Source organism: Lethenteron reissneri, chromosome 64 (genome assembly GCF_015708825.2).
Source record: "Lethenteron reissneri isolate LAM-NWPU_2019-01 chromosome 64, ASM1570882v1, whole genome shotgun sequence".
In the NCBI taxonomy this organism is placed as follows: Eukaryota; Metazoa; Chordata; class Hyperoartia; order Petromyzontiformes; family Petromyzontidae; genus Lethenteron; species Lethenteron reissneri.
In genome coordinates, this window is record NC_083842.1 from 12,321,910 (window position 1) to 12,341,529 (window position 19,620).

Here is a 19,620-nt window from a genome sequence, read left to right on the forward strand (position 1 = left end):
CGCTTCAAAGCTCATCGGATTCCTCCAGTCTACATAAAGTTTCTGATACGTAAAAAAATATATATTCTTCTGAAGATGCCAGTAACTAAAGTATGTAACATGGAATCCGTCGGGTTTTCGGGCTCATTAACCATTTCCCGTTACCGATGACGTGTACGTCATCGTACACGTCATCACTTTTTCTTCCGAACTCGTACGTTTACGTCAATGTAACGGAATCGGGAGGAAAAGGCCACACTTGGAGGGGGGCGTGTGACTTTTCGGCGCCAGCTATCGGAGAGTACTGCAGTCGTGCCGCTACGGTTGCCTGCAGCGAGTAACGTCTTTAGAAACGTAGCTGCGACTACGCCTCTAAATATAAAATTAACGCCGAGCTGCTTGTGCCGTTCCCGAGATTCGGCGGTGAACGGGGACACCCACGCACAGGCTGCGACAATTTGCAGACGTTTCGGAACGGAAATGCGTAATTGCAAATCTGTTCTTTCTTAAAAACAAGGAAAAACCCTGTAAAATTTTCAGTGCTTTATTATTATTTTTTATTGCAGAACCTTTGACAGTGCTAAGTAGAAACAATTTGTGAGGGGCGTATGTACAGTATGACAGATGTTTCGTTTTTTTTACACGACAGCCCATTTAGAATCATCTCTTGTGCAACAGAGACCCAGGGGATAACACGAGACATTAACGCACACACGTGTGCAGAAACATTGGAAGCAAACAAAAAAAACTAAAAAAATCCAAACAACCCCCCCCTCCCACCCTACCATGCAAAACCTAAAAAAGACAACCTAATCCAATTCCAAAAAAAAACAATTTCAAGGCATTACCGCACGCAATACGAACACGGTATTGAAACGCGACGGCATTCTTTACATCGGGGGAAAAAAAACACTTGGCGCGCCAAATCTGGTGACAAAGCGACGCTTTCCGACGCCCGCAAGGGCGATGGATATCCTTCGTGGCAAGAGGTCCTGCGCAAAGAAACGCAGGCGACATTTCTAAATCATTATGGCGCTGTCAAATGGCTGCATATCGCCCGTGGATGATACCCTGTCCCATACGGTAACCAGGGGAGGATGTTCAGCCTTAAACCACGCTTAGCCTCAATTCTTAATTAATCCCCCGTGAAGGTCTCGTCTCATCGGAGGGCCAAGCGGAAGCCACCGCTACCACCATCACAGGGTGACCTACAAGCTTGCAGTGACATCTTGATAGCTGCCCAGCTTTGGGACAACTTCGTTCGCGCGTGCGCATCGATTAGGGCTGGTAATTCGACGTCGAGCTGGCGTCACACAGGATGTCGACCCGTCTCCCCAAAGCCCACTGGGTTCGACTCTCGGCCATGGCTGGCGAGAGTAGCAAAAAGTGGTGAAATGGGGGCCACGAGACCGACGCCACTACCCCTCGGGCGAGTCTCCGGCAAGGTTGATTCGCCTTGAACCGTTGGTTTGCAGGTGCAGGGGATGCAAGGGAGTGGGCCCCGCTGTACGTGACGTGTCCCCTCGCGTGCCGGAGCTGGTCGTTGTAGGCGCTTGCAGACGGCGCTTGCCGCCCAACCCCTCCAGCAGGCAGTAATGGGGGGGGGGGTGATCTTTAAGGCCAAAGCAAGGTCAGGCAATATGTGATCGTAGAAAGGAAGCTTGCATACGCGAATTGGCCAATGACGGGTCCAGCGTTAATTGTCTGGCGAGCCACCGTACAGCGTGCCTTGCTTGTTGTTAAGCTTGTCTTCCGCCCCCCCCCCCACCACCACCGCAACCTCCGATTAGCATGGTTGGCAAAGTACGGTGCCAGAGAATATCAACGTACACACACGCGCGCGCATACACATGCGCCGAAAGCAAAGATTACAGGATGATAATTTACGTAAAAAAAACTGCCATGTAAAAACACGATTAACACATTTTCACAAAGAGTGTGTGAATACATAACTTTAACTTTATTAACTATACATAGTACTTATATAAAATGCATTTGTTACTTTTGACTATTACTTCAACATGGTCGCTCTCGCGCGCAAGCGTGACAACTCCTCCGCTTCAATCCCACGCACAACCTAACTCCATGGAACAAACAACTTCCTCCGGCCTTCCCCGCACCGCCAATAACGATAAAACCACACACACACAACACGGTGCCACCTCCACTTCTAACAACGGCCAACAAACATTTATCCGATTCGCTATTAGCCCGTGAACCAAGGGGGCAAAGCGGGAAGTTGTGGTCTTTACCGGCCTAGGTGGCGAATACTAGCAGCATTCAACTTGACCGCTATCCGCCAACACCACCACTACCATGGTCAGAAAGGTTAGCTTTAGATCAATTGTCCATTTTCATAGACACGGCACGCACTTAATATGCATTTTAGATTTTTTTTTTTTCCCTTTCCCCGTAGACGTTTCCTATCAAATTAGTTCTCCCAAAACAATCTATAAAATCGGACATTCTACGGCACCCTTCGACAACATCGTACACATTTGTGATCGAGGAAGAAAAGCAACCCCAAACGCTTTCTTAAAATCATTATTAGCATTTGCCACCCTGGCTGGGAGAGATAAGAAATTGTTGAGCCAATTGGGCTCAAAGACCCCTCTTGGCCATTAAGTCATCCACCTCATCATCCATCCCGTCGCACCTCCCCCCTTAAGCGCATTCATAAAAATAAATATTACAACTCATCAACTGTGTGAGCAGGTGTGCGAACAAAAGAAACCCCTCCCCGCACCCCCTTCCGCTCCGCAAATCTGATCTTTCCTAACGAACCTACAAAAGTACCCAGGCAAAAGAACGGCACAGGACATAGGCACCACCACCACAGCGGTTCTCAACACATCAACGACGTCATGACACCGATTTGTGAATGGCGTGTAGCACGCCTCGCAGGTAATAATAGCGTGTGGTCTCACTCCCGTTTGATTATTATTCACATTTGTTCAATGTGCGTTCCCCCACTCCCCCCCCCCCCCCAATATATATCCCGATTGTGCGACTGCCGTAATGTCACGAGTGACTTTAAAATAATCGAAATTGAAAACGAATTTCTTAAAGAACTGCTTTGTGTTTAGTTTATCCTTCCCCCTCGCCTCCAATTAGCGCCGGTTGCCAACGTACGGTGCGAAAGAAGTTAAACGTACGTACGTATTAAGGCTCACAGTTGCTATCTCGGGAGATGGGCGTCAACACTTGGGCGCGTAATCATGACACGGGTCGACACACCGACCGAAATCTATTCTCACAACTCTAAGAGCAACACGCTTCTTTCTAAATCGTGCGTGGTAACAGGAGCCTGATAACTAACGTTGCACAAAATACTCTTGCCAAACACGCGCCCCAACGTGAGTGTAGGATAATGCACAGCCAAGACAGGGGTAGCAGGGGAAAGAGACAACACAAACAAGACAGCGCCAAAGGTAGACGAAAATATTAATTCTTGAATCAAACTGAAACGCCAAATTGTGACAATTCATGAAATGGCTTTGGGGGGGGGGTGGTGGTGGCGTATGGGGGATATGGAGGCTAACGTTGTGACATACCTAGACAACGCCAATTTAGAACAAGCAGATTCCGTTATGTGCTTTAACCTCATCTTGTAACTGGGCTGAAACGATTGCTTTGCAGCGCACGAGAAAAAGCTAATTTCTTTAGAAAGCCAGGAAACAATTTGGAGTGGGGGGAGGCGGTAGAGGGAAAGGTGACTCAATACCAACATGGGCAGAATGAGCCCACGGGGGGATTATTCAGCCACCTCCAAAGTTCTGAACCTGTCACGACAAAAACACGGGAGCGGCTTTTCCATAGCTTTCCACACTGGAGGTCAACGGCAAGTGACCCTCACGGCGCACCGAAGCCTTCGGACTACCTCGATAAAAACCCCTCATCTAACTAAACTACTTTTATTTTACCAGGTTTTCAGGCCCCACTTAGCTATGTAGCTATTTTTCCAGTAGGGACCTGGCTATTACAAATGATAACTCAACGAAGTGGCTTATCATCATAGTGTGTAAATTTACGAACGGCCAAATACTCTAAACGCGTGACCTTGATTCTAAATGTGGAGAGGAAAAACCAGAGGCCCCGGAGAAAAATCCACGCGACCCACAGGGGAGAGAGACACATCGAAAACTCCAAAGACAGCAGCAGGCGTCAGGGTCGGGATCGAACCCACGACCTCCTGCATACCAGGCGAGGTAGTTAACATCTCGCCAACGTCACGCCACCCCCGCCTCTCTCCCACCCACATCCCGAAGCAAATTCTCCGCTCCGTCTGCCTCATACCACGCACACTGGAGCTGTGAGGAGTAAAAAGGAGTGAACCAAAAAAGTAGGGGGTAGCGGATAGGACGTGGTGGTGGACGGCCTGCAAGGGTTTCATGTCGGTCAACCGAAAAGCAAAGTCGCTTCCTGTCGATATAAAAAAACAGCACACAAACAAGGCGGTGGTGATGGTGGGGTGGGGGGGAGGGCATCACACCATGCCACGGAACAACAAAAAAAAACCTTTACGGAGTGCGGTTGCGAGAGACGCACGACGTGGTCGTTGGAACAACTTAACGGTTTTCCTGTTTAGTTTTTGTTAATCCCGCGGCAATTTCGGAAACGCGACAAACGACAACGACGGAAGAGGAGGCGCCAAGTCAGAGGCAGTCCATGGAGTTGCTGTTGTCGGGGTGGACGTTGAGGGCGAGGGCGGAGGACGACATGCCGAGCGGCGGTGGCGGTGGGAAGGCTGGCAACCCCTTCGTGGACAGTCCCGGCGAGGCCGCCGTCGCCGCCGCCGTCATGGACGCCGCAGAGTTCGATGCCAGCGCCGGGTCGACGTTCTCACGCTCCGCCACTTTCTGCGAGTCGTCCCAGTTGATCTGGAACCGCGTGACGCGGGGGCTTGTGCCCAGCACGTTCCTTTGGAGCTGTGAGGGGAATATACCACGGAGAGTGGGACGTCGTTATTGTGATTCCACCCCGACTGGACATGTGTGAGCTTCACAGCGCATCGGATTCTTCATCTAGTCTACGTAAAGATTCTGATTCTGTGTTCATTACCAGGGCCCAGGAATAGGAGCTCGGTTGGATACCAGGAGCTGCATTGCAAAGGCCAAAGGACCGAGGCAGGTTCATTATCACCAAAAGGCTGAGAATAGTGCGGCAAGTTCACCATCACAACTAGCTTTTTTATTCTAGATTTGAAGCTTTCGTGACTGCAAGGATTCATATTCTTAGGTTTTTTCGGTAAAGTCATGTACGTAAAAAATTAAAATTGATAAAAGTAAAATAAAATCACGACGTTTCGGAGGCAACACAAGCTTCCGTCTTCAGGTGGAACCGTCACAGCACGATTAGCTGTATCAAGTGAGAGAAATTCCAAGAAACAGTATTTGTATATATACTGCTGCACCGAACCTCACAAAAAATAATATTCAGGGCCTACCTTGGCTCCTCTCACCCTCAACCAGTATATATATATACAAATACTGTTTCTTGGAATCTCTCACTTGATACAGCTATCGTGCTGTGACGGTTCCACCTGAAGACGGAAGCTTGTGTTGCCTCCGAAACGTCGTGATTTTTATTTTTATTTTATAAAATTTTTACCTACGTGACTTTACCGAAAAAAACCTAATAATAATTTTTTTAAATTGAATTAACCAGGTAAGGCCCCACTGAGCCATGTGGCTCTTTTTCAGAAGCGGCCTGGCTATCGCAAATGATGGCCCAACGAAGCGGTTTATCATCACGTGGAAATTGAAAGCAGCTAAAATACTCTAATACGTGTGAAGTTGATTCTAAATGTGGAGGGGAAAAACCGGAGGACCTGGAGAAAAGCCACGAGACCACAGGGAGAGAAACTCGCAAACTCAAAATACAGTAAACCTTTGGTCACGACCATAATTCATTCCATAACTTTGGTCGCAACCCGATTCGAACCTAATTTCCCCATTGGATTGTATGTAAATACAATTAATCCGTTCCAGACTCCTACGAACTGGATATAAATAGTTATTTTTAGATTTTTAAGCACAAAAATAGTTTATGAACGTTTACTTCACCGCATCATCGTATGAATGATGCGAGAAGAGATTAACGGATTCTTATGTTAGCGATTTACGTACTCCGCGCTTTCGCTCTCTAAATTACGGCTTGAATGAGGGGGGAGGGGTATGACTACACTCACAAAATTAATATCTTTCTAGGAATTTTACATAACAAAAGTTATATACATAACTGTTACGCTTTGTGTTGTTTGTAAACAAACAACAGGAAATTTGGCGCTTACAAAAAAATGGCGCGGAAGGGGAAATTGGCCGCGACCGTGTTTGATCGCCACCCGAGTTTGTGTTCGTGACCAGATTAAAAAATGTTGTGAATTATTTGGTCGGAACCCGATTTGGTCGTGGTCAGAAGCGTTCGTGACCAGAGGTTCTACTGTATACAGGTTTCGGGATCGAACCCACAACCTCCTGCATATCAGGCGAGGTAGTTAACATCTCGCCTCCCGTGGCGCCCCAGGAAAAAAAGCCTGGTTTAGTTTTAACCAGCTATATCATCAACGATCTCAAACTTGAGCTAAAATTAAGCTTTTAAGTGGTCATAAAGGCCTCATTTAGTGCTAAAAGGACAGCGATTGGGCCAGGTTTATCATCACGACCCACGGATTAAGCCAGATTAAGTGTTATGAATATCAAGGGCTGAGCCAGATTAGGCCTGAGGAGCCCAGGAATTGAAGCTAGATTAAGTGTTAAAAGTCAAGAATTTCAGCCAGGGACAATTATCACAGTCCACGAATTGTCAGATTAAGAAGTAACGAGGCGATGGATATAACCAGGTTTATTTTCACAGGGCCCAAGAATAGGGCCCGATTAAAAAAACTCAACTATTAAGACTATTTTTATTTTATCAGGTAAGGCCCAATAAGCCATATATCTCGTTTTCAGAAGTGACCTGGCCACAAACGATAGCTCAGAGAAGTGGCTTATCACGTAGAAATGTATAACAGCCAAATACCCTGAATGCACGTCGATTCTCAACGTGGAGGGAACAAAAACGGAGGACCCAGAGAAAAATCCACACAATCACAGGGAGAGAGAAACATGCAAACTCCAAATATGCATGTTGAACTCCTTTCACAACGTACATAGCCAACCGTGCTAATCGGAAGTTGCGGGGTAAGGACAACAAACTAAACACAAAAAGCAGTTTTAAAGAAATGAGGTTTCAATCTCGATATAAAAGTGCATAGCTCCTCCAGTGGCTTCCTAATATCGGACGGAAGAAGAGTGCTCCAGACGGCCGTAGAAGCGCATCCAAAAGCACGCGATGCTTTGACCGTCTTTGTTCGATGGTCAGTCAAATATGCAGCAGGCATCGTCAGGGTCGGGGGGATTGAACCAGAGGTCGCAACCGGGTACTCGATACCCGTACTCTACCTGATACCCTGCTACCCGTACTCGGCCGGGTACGGGTACCCAGTTGCGACCCTGGTGCGGCCGGGTACGGGCAGGCCGTGAGTCACTGGTGAGTAACCGTTTGTCACTCATTTCCCAACGTCTTGTCTCTTCTCACAATTCAAGTTCCTAGAATCAACCCACCCGCACCTGCAACATGGCTTCATCCCAGAGGTCGCAATCAGGTACCCGATATCCGTACCCTACCCGGCCAGGTACGGGTAGGGTACAGCCGGGTACGGGTACCCGTTTGAAACCCTGGTGCGGCCGGGTACGGGTAAGGAATCAAAACCTGTTTGCGACCCCTGGATTGAACCCACGCCCTCCTGCATAACCTGGCGCGGTAGTCAACGTCTCGCCAACCGTGGCGCACCTTGGAGTAATCCGGTTTGGCGGGAGGGTTCTCCTTGAGCTCGGGGTCGATGTACTCGTTGTTGACGTAGTAGCCAATGCGGATGAACTCCTGGTTGCGGTACGTGCACGTGATGAGCACCACCGTGACGCCCACCGCGTCCGTGTCAGGGATCAGCTCCGGGTTCGCTGCCATCGCCTACAGCCAGCGGGGGGGGGGGGGGCGCAGATGGAGAGAAAGAAAGAGGGGAGAGATGGGTGGGAGGGATATTGACAGAGCAAGATGTAGGGGTGAATAAGATTGAGAGAGATAGGATTGGGGGGTGAAGGAGATGGACAGAGAGGAAGATGGAGGGGAAGAAGATGGACAGATGAAGATGGTGAGAGATATAGGAAGATGGAGGGAGACAGGAAGATGAATGTAAGGAGATGGGCTTAGGAAGATGACAAGATATAAGTAGATGAAGGAAGATGGAGAGACAGGAAGATGGAGGGGAGGAGATGGAGCGATATAGGAAGACAGAGGGTGACAGGGAGGATGTTTGAGAAATAATTTGGAGCAGGCCGAGGAGGAATATGGAGAGAGACAAGTTCCACGGAGGGAGATACAGGGAGGCATAAAGACACAGAGAGGGAGAAGGCACGTGAAATAGAACGACGGAGGGGAAGAAGATTGAGGGCAGCAGCAAGGGGAAGATGGAACAGGACACAATTTAACCAATGCAATTTGCCACACTTCCATCTGCCGCCTACAATGTAATCAGCAGCAGCACCAGCAGCCTATAACACCCGGCTGCTTCATGCATAGTGGTCGCCCTTCCAAGCACGATGTACGTACCTATATGTATGTGGAACTTCTTTTGCAACCGTGCTCATCGCAGGTGTTGAGCGCTAAACCCTGCGTAGTTTGCCTACAGGACTAAAATCGGGGTGTATTCCAGCTGATTCGGTCACAGGCACAATAGCACATAATAATAATAGTACAATTTGTAACGCGCGCAAATTTGCAGACGTAGTGGCCGCAACTCAGAGGCGCGGAGCCAAGCTCAGAGTCGCTCAAAAGCATGATTGTAGGTGAGTTTTTAAGTGTCTCTTGAAGGAGGCGATTGAGGTGATGCTGCGAATGTGCAGAGGGATATCGTTCCAGACTGTTGGGGCTGCCACCGAGAAGCGGCGCGTAGACATGACCATCCTGGATCTTGGTATTGAGAGGAGGTCGTGAGTCACGCTGCGCAGGCATCTGCCGTGTGCTGAGCTGCAAGTTGTCAGTAATGAAGAAAGATACGGCGGGCAGGCGGATATGAAGGCATTGTGGCAGAGGCAGGCGGTCTTGTATGTGACCCTACTGGCAATGGGGAGCCAGTTGAGAGCGCGGAGACGATCTAGTGAGTCGAGGCGGGGATGAGTGTGGGCAATGACGACGCGTGCTAGGTTATTTTGTAGTCTTTGAAGCTTCCTTAGGTTGCCAGCGGAGGTCCGGACAAGGACGGAGTTACAATAGTCAAGGCGAGACCCAACTATGCAACATGCCAAAGTGATGGCAATTTCAGTAGAGATGAGAGGACGTATGTGTCTAAGAGCCTTCAGGTGAAAGTTACATGAGCTGATGATATGGTTGGTTTGACGGTCGAAGGATAAAGTTGAATCTAGGATGACACCGAGGTAGCTGAAGTGGTTGGTGAACTTGATGCTATGACCGAAGATGTGTATGTGTGTGGGGAGTGCTGCTGAATTGAGACGTTGCTTGGTACCTAACATGATGGCCACTGACTTTCTCGGATTTAGGGCTAGGTTGTGTGCAGTGAACCATTGTTGCACGGCGGTGGTACATTCCGAGAGCCTCTCGAATCCAGATGCATTGCTAGAATCGATGGCGGTGAATAGAATCGTGTCATCCGCGTATGAGTGATGCTTAACACCGAAGCTTGCAATGAGTCGGCCGATCGGGGAAGTGTAGGCTGTGAAGAGCAGGGGACCTAGAACAGAGCCCTGGGGAACCCCGCATAATGCTCTTGTTTCAGGCGATGTGGACATGCCCACCCTGACTGAGGATTGCCGGTCAGAAAGGTACGAAGCTATCCACTTGAGTGCTGAGCCGCATATACCGAAGTCGGATTTCAGGAGGGAAGTAAGGAGCGAATGGTTGATGGTGTCGAAGGCTGACGAAATGTCCAGACTTACAAGTGCAACAGTTGAGCCGGAATCAACGATCGTTAAGAGATAAGATAAATTAAAGCAGGTTTTACCAAGTTTTGTGCACAGTGCGTTTGACGATTAAGGACAACTGCTGGCTATGATGATCATCATTACGTTAATGCAGCAGGGGTGGCCAACCTCTAACAGATCATGAGCCAAAAAGTCCCCGCGAGTTCTACCAAGAGCCAAGTATATATATATATACAGTAGACTCGATTATCCACGTGTGGTTTATCCGATTTGCGGATTATCGAGTCTACCGTGTAGAAATTAATAACTCATGGAATTTCCCATTAAGTACTACAGTTGCAAGCCTTTACAAGTGGGCAGAGTTTGATTGATGTTGGTTGGCATAGCTCTCCTATCCACGTAGTGAGCAGTGTTATCAGAGCACGCAAATCCATCGGTCGATCGTTAGTTTTAGGCATAGAGAACCGTGGAAAATGGATATTTATGTATAATCCGCGGCAATCTTCCCCGTCCTTAGCACGGATAATCGAGTTTATTGTATAAAAGTTGATATATAGTGATAGTTTTCGGTACAGCACGGGAGACGTTCAATATTCTTCGGCTTCGACTGTGATTGTACATTTCTACGTGACGCCCCTTCGATAGAGCCACGTGATAAATTAAAGAGACGCATTTGGCTCGGGAAACACCGCTTGGCCACTGCTGCGGTAATGCTGCCGGTGACGACGATAGCGCTATTCAATTATGATGTCCAACGTCGAAACGCATACATTCACTCATGGACAAAACACGACGTTTCGAGACGACGCAAAAAATAAGTCGCCGCACAAAAAAACAAGAAACCGACCGCAATCACGACGACACAGTGGATGGAGTAAGGAGGAGAGACAGACGTAGAGGAACAGAGAGAGAGAGATCGGTACCTGGAAGACGAACATGTGGCAACCGGCGGGGACAGGCCCCACGAGCACCGAGTCCAGCGTCTGGTCGTACTCCTCGCTCTCGGCCGAGCCCACGTAGATGATCTTCCACTCCAGGTCTACGTTACAAAAAATAGTAAAAAATATATATAACGTCGCAAATTCTGTCCACGTGCTGCATGCATGTTGAAATGCTTTCGCACCGTACGTAGCCGACCGTGCTAAGCGGGCAGAGGTGTTGGGGAAGGACAACAAACCAAAAAGCTACAGTTTCTGTAGATTCAGAGGCGTGGGGGAAAACCCATGTGAAGCACTAGGTATGCGGCCAGAAGCGGCGCCAACAAATGCCCGAGTTCTGTGGTCCTATATTAGGATGTTTGACCAACTCCGTTACGTGCACGTCAACGGAATGGAACCGGCGTGTGGCAGAGTAGAGTGTGGCGGTCGTGTTGCTACAGTTTCCTGCGGTGAGTAACAATGTCTTTAAAAACAACGGCGCTCCTACACATCTCGAAATAAAGTTAACGACTAATCGCAGATAATCAATGAACTGTGATGATTTCTGGGTCATCGGGAATCGAGGTTGTTTCCCGTACGGTTTCACCTGTATTCTTGTACAGGCAAATTGAGTTTTCAGGTCCATACAGCTGTTTCAATACGGGCAAAATCGTTGTTTTTGTCTGTGGTTCTCCCTTGTGATGGGACTTTGTAGGATGAACTTTGAGATTTATAAGGGCACGGGGTGACCAATAAGATCTGAATTGATCTGTAATAAGGCAGGGCACTGATAAGGGGTTGACAGGTATGTTATTACAATGTCTGGTTCGCAAACACTCTCACTCCTTTAGCCGGCGTTCCATCGTTCGTCTCGACCACCCCACTCGCCACCTAGTCTAGCGACATGGCTTAATATACAGAGCACTGTTTATCGTAATTAAATCACTGAACTCAGATAATATTGTAGGTCCAATACGGTGTTGTCTGTGAATGGACAGTATTTCCGTGTTCACCGCTTTTGTCAATCCACTGCTGGAATGAGGGTCTCTCCCCCACGTTGTGGTGGTAATTTTGACCATAATTCACTGCACTGGTCAGTGCCAATCCAAGCAGTGAAGTATAGAAGATTCTAGATTTGAAGTTTTTGTGACTTCAAGGATTCATACTCTTTGGTTTTTTCGGTAAAGTCACGTAGGTAGTTTTTATTAAAATAAATCAACTCACGACGTTTCGGAAGCAACGCAAGCCTCCGTCATCAGGTGTAACTGCTCCAGTGAAATTACTACAGCAATGAGATGTATTGCTACAGCAATTTCACTGGAGCAGTTACACCTGATGACGGAGGCTTGCGTTGCTTCCGAAACGTCGTGAGTTAATTTATTTAAACATTTCTACCTACGTGACTTTACCGAAAAAAACTAAGAGTATGAATCCTTGCAGTCACGAAAACTTAAAATCTAGAATCTTCTATACTTCCCTGTTTGGATTGGCACTGACTAGTGCCATAGAAGGTTGAGCATTGCACGGTACAACTAGATACAATATTGTCTATTGTTGCCTCTGCTGGCAAAGGATGTGAATTTACGACTCCTATTTTTCCTCGTATTATTTAAGTTTGTACAAGCGCCTTTGTAATTTACGCGGTTAAACGCTTATTACGGTGTATTTAATACACTTGGGACTAAATAACACACCAAAAATCGCGCCAAATTGTGTTGTACCAACAAGTGCTCCACCACAATATGCGGCGTTACTGAAAGTCGTCGTTCGTCTGGCTACAAGTGTGTCCTTAACTAATCACGTTGTGCATTTAATGCTTAAACATTTCGGGGTTTTTTTTCGATTTCAAGCTTTCGTGACTGTAGGGATTCATCTTTTTGGTTCTTTCGGTAAAGTCACGTAGAAGGGAAATAATGAAATTTAGTTTATTATTTTATTTTTTATTATTTTGGTTCTTTCAGTAAAGTCACGTAGAAGGGAAATAATACATTTTATTATGTTATTTTTATTATTTTGGTTCTTTCGGTAAAGTCACGTAGAAGGGAAATAATACAAGTTACTTAATTGTTGTATTTTTATTATTTTATTATTTCCCTTCTACGCGACTTTACCGAAAGAACCAAGAAGACATTTCAGGGTCGTTTTAAATTGCCGCGCGATCCTTTATTGCAATTGAAACGTCGCTCGGATAATCCAATTGAAATTGCGCTAAGTTTTGGCATTTAACGTTTTTAAACTATAGCATTGTTGCACGGCGGTGTCTGTCGCTTTTACTCATCTATTGAATAACATTTTATCATTATCGATTATCGCAAAGTGAAATACAGAAAATCGCGCCAAATTGCACTGTACGCCAATGTACAGTGCGCGCGAGTCCAATCTACATTTACACATTCCCGAAATCCGCTTTACCCCGCCGTTTAACAACATTGTAGCGTAAGGCATCTTCATTTTACATCACGGGTTTTTAATTTTAATACTTTGTCGTTATTCATTTGTTTTAAATCTAAACAAAATCTCGCCCCAATCGCGTTGTGTACAGTGCGTGGCACGTACAGCATTGGCGGCTACAAAGTGTTCGCCGTCACTTGAATACCGCGTTTTTTAGTTTTTTTATCTTTTAAACTCTCCGTTGTTATTTAATAGCGCTGCGTTCGTCTGTTTGTTTAACCCCCCCGGGTTATTACGAAAGATTCGAAACTTAAATTGCGCCAAATTAATTATCGCGCGCTTTTTAGCGCCAAATTAGGGCCTCAGATAGATTTTACTTGTTATTTTAAACAACACTACTAATAAAAGCACTTACCCTAACACTCACACAACTACACAAACAACAAAATACGCAAACCGCAAACTTAAACGCCGATAAATTCTCGACACTCGCTGTTATATTTCGCTTAAAGCCTGCAACACAAGGCCCTCAAACACCACCACCAACCCCGCTGCTAAAACCGATAAAACATTTTAAAAATACGCTACGCTAACAAAAAGTAGTAAGATTAATTGGCGTAATACGTTAAAGTAGCGTTAACGAGATATGAAGTATCGTTATGTATAACTATTATGATAACCAGGCGTCACAATGTACAGTGGAGATTGTGGCGTTAATAGGCGCGGTGTCGCCTACGTACAATTAATAGTTTGCCAAAATATATATTCGGAATAAAATGTAGTAACATCCCCCTCCTCATCTCGCTTTGTATCACAAACTCTTAACGATGTCAACGTGTCCTCTACTTAGATGTGAACCACGACAAAGCAAGTGTGGGTTGCACAAAAGTCAGACATCATCACATGGGCCTTTTCACATTTACAATAAAAATAAGGTTTAAAAAAAAACTAGCAACATTTGGTTGCCACCGTTAACAATAATAAAAATGTAAAAGCGTGAGCAAGATAACTGATATAAAAACCAAACACTACTCATTGTAACCGAGCCGCACAAGGCAGACGATCTGCAAGGTTTTGTGTTTTTTAATGGGTCCCGCGGTAATTTCGTGCGTTTCAAAAGGGATGGAAACGGTAAAATGTTGCACACAAAGCCAAACAAAACCCGTAGGAGATTGTGCTTGTTATGATTAAAGTCTTTTCACAGTCGTTGTTTTACTTCCATGGGGTTTGTCTTGTGTTAGTGTGCTTCAAAAGTCCGCTTGCGTGAGAGATCTTCATTCAACGAGCAGTGAGGCCGGGCCATGATGATTCCTTTGACCGTGTGATTATACATCCTGATGATGATCCAAATGATTATAACTCGTGATGATGATCCCAATGATTATAACTGCTGATGATGAACTCGTGATGATGATCCCAATGATTATAAATCCTGACGATGATCCCAATGATTATAACTGCTGATGATAAACTCATGATGCTCCCAATGATTATAACTGCTGATGATGAACTCGTGATGATGATCCCAATGATTATAACTGCTGATGATAATCCCAATGATTATAACTGCTGCTGATGATCCCAATGATTATAACTCGTAATGATGATCCCAATGATTATAACTCCTGATGATAATCCCAATGATTATAACTCGTGATGATGATTCCAATGATTATAACTGCTGATGATGATCCCAATGATTATAACTGCTGATGATGAACTCGTGATTATCCCAATGATAACTGCTGATAATGATCCCAATTATTATAACTGCTGATGATGATCCCAATGAATAACTCGTGATGCTGATCCCATTGATAAACTCGTGATGATGATCCCATTGATGATAAACTCGTTACGATCTTCCGATGTTGAAACGACGATTTGGCAAGTCGCCGCCGCCGCCACCACAAACAGCCACCAATTCATTTTCAAGCGCCAATTCGTCCACGTTCACCGACTCGCAAACGCCAAACAACAAACTCTAAAACACAACCAGCTTCAGCACAACCTCGTGATCACACACACACACGAGGTGACGCGTTTAACATTCGACGACAAGAAGCTACACACCGACACGCAGAGGGTCACAGCACGAACCTTCGAGTAGATCCTCGGTGCACTCGAAGGTGATCTCGAACTGGAAGGGGTTGAAGAAGGGTGATGGATTATCAAGCACCACCACATTGTTGACTTGAACCTTCGCCATGGCGATGCTGTTGTTATACTACTACTGCTGCTGCTCGAGTCGACTGCGGTTGTTGCTGCTGCTGCTTCAACTACTTAGCCGGCTTGTCTACAATTACAATGATTGCCGTTCTTCGTCACCGCTGTTCGTGACCTTCCCGAGTGTGATGTTTGACCAACACCGCTTGTTTGAAACTCCCAAATGCTGCCCGCCCCCCACCACCCCAAACTCGTAAAATTCTCGATTTTTTTTTCTTTCCCCCCCCCGACGACTATTTTACAGTCACCGAATCTGGTCTCGTTAACTCGCTCCTTCGTATTACGATGAGCGCAAATTAAATGACAATTCGATCAGCGGTAGTTCCAGAGGCTCTCGTTCCACGGGTCCACAGCCGCTCGCCACGGGGTCTCAGCTCCGTCTGAGCTCGTTCCCGCGTACGCGGCCACGCGACTTGAACGGGGCGCGAGCCGCCCTCCCATTGGCCAGGAGCGCGGTCACGTGGGGGGAGGGAGGGAGGGAGAGAGGGTAACGATTCGATTCCCTCGGCTAACGATTCTATTAGAATTTAGTGTAACGGTTCGAATCGATTGGGAAGACGATTTAGTTACCTTTGGGTAATTAATCTATTAATCGTATCGTGTGACGGTTCTATTTTATTTGGTTAACGATTTGAGTCAATGGGTAACGATTATGTTGATTCTTACGTGTAAGGCTTCGATTCCAATCGGGTAACGATTCGATTCATTGAGTAACGATTCTATTATTTTGGGGTAACGATTCTACTCATTTGGGGTAACGATTCCATTCCTTTGGGTAACGATTCCATTAACTTTTGGTGTAACAATTGGATTCAATTGGTAAAACGATTCTATTTCTTTGGGTAACGACTCCATTCATCCTTACGTGTACCGATTCAATTCCAATTGATTAACGATTTGATTCAAAGGGGAGCGATTATATTGATACAGACGTGTCATAATTCGATTCCAATAGTTCACGATTCGATTCCATGGGTTACGATCCTTTTATCTAAGGTGTAACGAATCGATTCAATTGCGAGAAAGATTCCCTTCGGTAAAGATTCGATTCCGGTGGGTAACGATTCTATTCATTCTTACCGGCAACGATTCGATTCCAATAGGTTAACGATTCGATTCCATGAAGAAAGCTTCTATGAATCTTTTCGTGTAACGATTCGATTATAAATGGTTAACGGTTTCATTACATTGGGTGTAACGAATTCCATTGCAATTAGCTAACGACTCGACTACCTTGGGTGAACGATTCCATTTATTTTTGGTAAAAAATGCGATTAGATTGGTTAACGATTCGATTCCATTTAAAATCGGTGTAACGATTCGATTCCAATTGGTGAACGAGTCCTTTGGTTTGCCTACCGATTTGATTCAACACACAGGAAGTAAATTTTTTTTGATTTAAAGCTTTCGTGACTGCAGGGATTCATCTTCTTGGTTCTTTCGGTAAAGTCACGTAGAAGGGAAGTAATAAAATAATACAAATAAAACATAATAAAATTATTCTCACGACGTCGTGCGAATAATTTTATTATGTTTTATTTTTATTATTTTATTACTTCCCTTCTACGTGACTTTACCGAAAGAACCAAGAAGACACAGGAAGTGTTTGCAATTTAAAAGCAGTGGCAGTGCCGAACGTGAACGACCTGCAACTGCCCTCTGCTGGCAACGTGTATGGCTATCTTCATTCATTACAACGTACAGGGAAGCTCCTCGACTTACGAACGTGCAGGGGAACTCCTCGACTTACGAACGATGTAGCTTCCAGATGTGTCTGTTCGTAAGTCGACTTGTTCGTAACTTTCAACTTTACTACTCTTAGGTTTTTTCGGTAAAGTCACGTAGGAATTTTTTTAAAAATTAATAAAAATAAGAATAGAAATAAAATAATAAATCACGACGTTTCGGAGGCAACACAAGCCTCCGTCATCAGGTGGGACCGTCACAGCCAGATTTACTGTATCAAGTGATGCAAACATTCCAAGATACAAATCTAGAATCCCAACTTTACTCCCGTCCATTCCAAACACGTTTTACGGCGTGTTCACCAAATACGGGGAATGTCTTTACAAGTTGTATAATCACATGTAAGTGTAGATGCCACTCGTTCTTCATGTTCTGCAGATGTAGATGCCACCGGTTCTTCGTGTTTTGCAGATGTAGATGCCACTGGTTCTTCACGTTCTGTAGATGTCACTGGTTCTTCACGTTCTGTAGATGCCACTGGTTCTTCACGTTCTGCAGATGTAGATGCCAACAGTTCTTCAAGTTCTGCAGACGTAGATGCCATTGGTTCTTCAAGTTCTGCATATGTAGATGGCACTGGTTCTTCACGTTCTACAGATGTAGATGTCACTGGTTCTTCACGTTCTGCAGATGTAGATGCCACTGGTTCTTCACGTTCTACAGATGTAGATGCCACTGGTTCTTCATGTTTTGCATATGTAGATGGCACTGGTTCTTCACGTTCTGCAGATGTAGATGCCACTGGTGTCTTCATGTGCTGGAGATGTAGATGCCACTGGTTCTTCACGTTCTGCAGATGTAGATACCACTGGTTCTTCACGTTCTGCAAATGTAGATGTCACCGGTTCTTCAAGTTCTGCAGATGTAGATGCCAACAGTTCTTCAAGTTCTGCAGACGTAGCTCCCAGTGGTTCTTCATGTTCTGCAGATGTAGATGGCACTGGTTCTTCATGTTCTGCAGATGAAGTTGCCCCTAGTATCTTCATGTTCTGCAGATGTAGATGGCCACTAGTGTCTTCATGTGCTGCAGATGTAGATGCCAATGATTATATATGTTCTTCAGATGTAGATGCCACTGGTTCTTCATGTTCTGCAGATGTAGATGCCACTGGTTCTTCGTGTTCCGCAGATGTAGATGCCACCGGTTCTTCATGTGCTGCAGATGTAGATGCCACTGGTGTCTTCATGTGGTGCAGATGTTGATGCCACTGGTGTCTTCACGTTCTACACATGTAGATGCCACTGGTTCTTCACGTTCTACAGATGTAGATGCCACTGGTTCTTCATGTTCTGCAGGTGTAGATGCCACTGGTTCTTCACGTTCTGCAGATGTAGATGCCACTGGTTCTTCACGTTCTGCAGATGTAGATGCCACCGGTTCTTCAAGTTCTGCAGATGTAGATGCCACCGGTTCTTCAAGTTCTGCAGATGTAGATGCCACTGGTTCTTCAAGTTCTGAAGATGTAGATGCCACCGGTTCTTCAAGTTCTGCAGATGTAGATGCTTTGAAACGGCGGTTTACCACAACGCTCAGCCTCGTCGCTAACGGGCACAAAGCTCCCTTCCGTTGACGTCACAGCACACGTGGTGCATGTCACACACGGTGACGTGTGAAACGTGGGAATGGGTTTGACCCCATTTGTGGCAATAAAACAGGAGGTGTTGCAAGGAATCGAATGTGCATTAACCACACACAAGTGCTTGTGACAACAACAAAAAGCATAAAAACAAACGTGCTCTGTTATGAATAATAATGTTCGAGAAAGCCCTACTACTGCTTACTACGTGTTAAATTAGAATACGTTTTACCCCTTTGTGCCAATAAAACAGGAGGTGTTAAGATTTTCAAACACCTATATTAGATGGCTTTTGCAATGCCCCAAGTGTTCATTAACCACACACAGTACTTCTGGCGAAACAAACATGTCTTTATTACGGATAATATTGGTTACAAAAGCCTCACTACTACTTACTACGTGTTAAATAAGAATAGGTTTTACCCATTTGTGCCAATAAAACAGATGTTCAGATGTTCAAACACCAAATTATATACCTTTTGCAAGGAATCAAGTCTACATTAACCACACAGTAGTTGTGGCAAAAACATGCAAACTAACATGATTTGATAATATATGCATTGTCTTTGGAACTTATAGGCCAACACCAGAGCAGAGGTCGCAAACGGGTTTTGATTCCTTACCCGTACCCGTACCCGGCCGCACCAGGGTCGCAAACGGGTACCCGTACCCTACCCGATACCCGGCTACCCGTACCCGGCCGGGTATCGGGTAGGGTACGGGTACCCGATTACGACCTCTGGGATGAAGCCATGTTGCAGGCGCGGGTGGGTTGATTCTAGGAACTTGAATTGTGAGAAGAGACAG

The 19,620-nt window shown here is 45.7% G+C and overlaps 1 protein-coding gene across 1 annotated transcript; it reads right to left on the reverse strand.

Annotated features, from left to right (window-relative positions):
- Positions 1–504: 504 nt before the first annotated feature.
- On the reverse strand, positions 505–15,851 carry LOC133359070 (histone chaperone ASF1-like). The gene is made up of 4 exons (XM_061577453.1): positions 15,365–15,851; positions 10,880–10,995; positions 7,813–7,989; positions 505–4,907 (listed from the first exon to the last, which is right to left on the reverse strand). The coding sequence occupies exons 1-4, from the start codon at positions 15,471–15,473 to the stop codon at positions 4,635–4,637; spliced, it is 675 nt and encodes a 224-aa protein (XP_061433437.1). The 5' UTR covers positions 15,474–15,851; the 3' UTR covers positions 505–4,634.
- Between the last annotated feature and the right edge of the window lie 3,769 nt (positions 15,852–19,620).

Coding starts and splice junctions, on each gene's coding strand:
- LOC133359070 (XM_061577453.1), bottom strand. CDS start 15,473: ATGGCGAAGGTTCAAGTCAACAATGTGGTGGTGCTTGATAATCCATCA. Junction 10,996..15,364: donor CACCGAGGATCTACTCGAAG/GTTCGTGCTGTG, acceptor TTTGTAACGTAG/ACCTGGAGTGGAAGATCATC. Junction 7,990..10,879: donor GCCACATGTTCGTCTTCCAG/GTACCGATCTCT, acceptor CGCTGGCTGTAG/GCGATGGCAGCGAACCCGGA.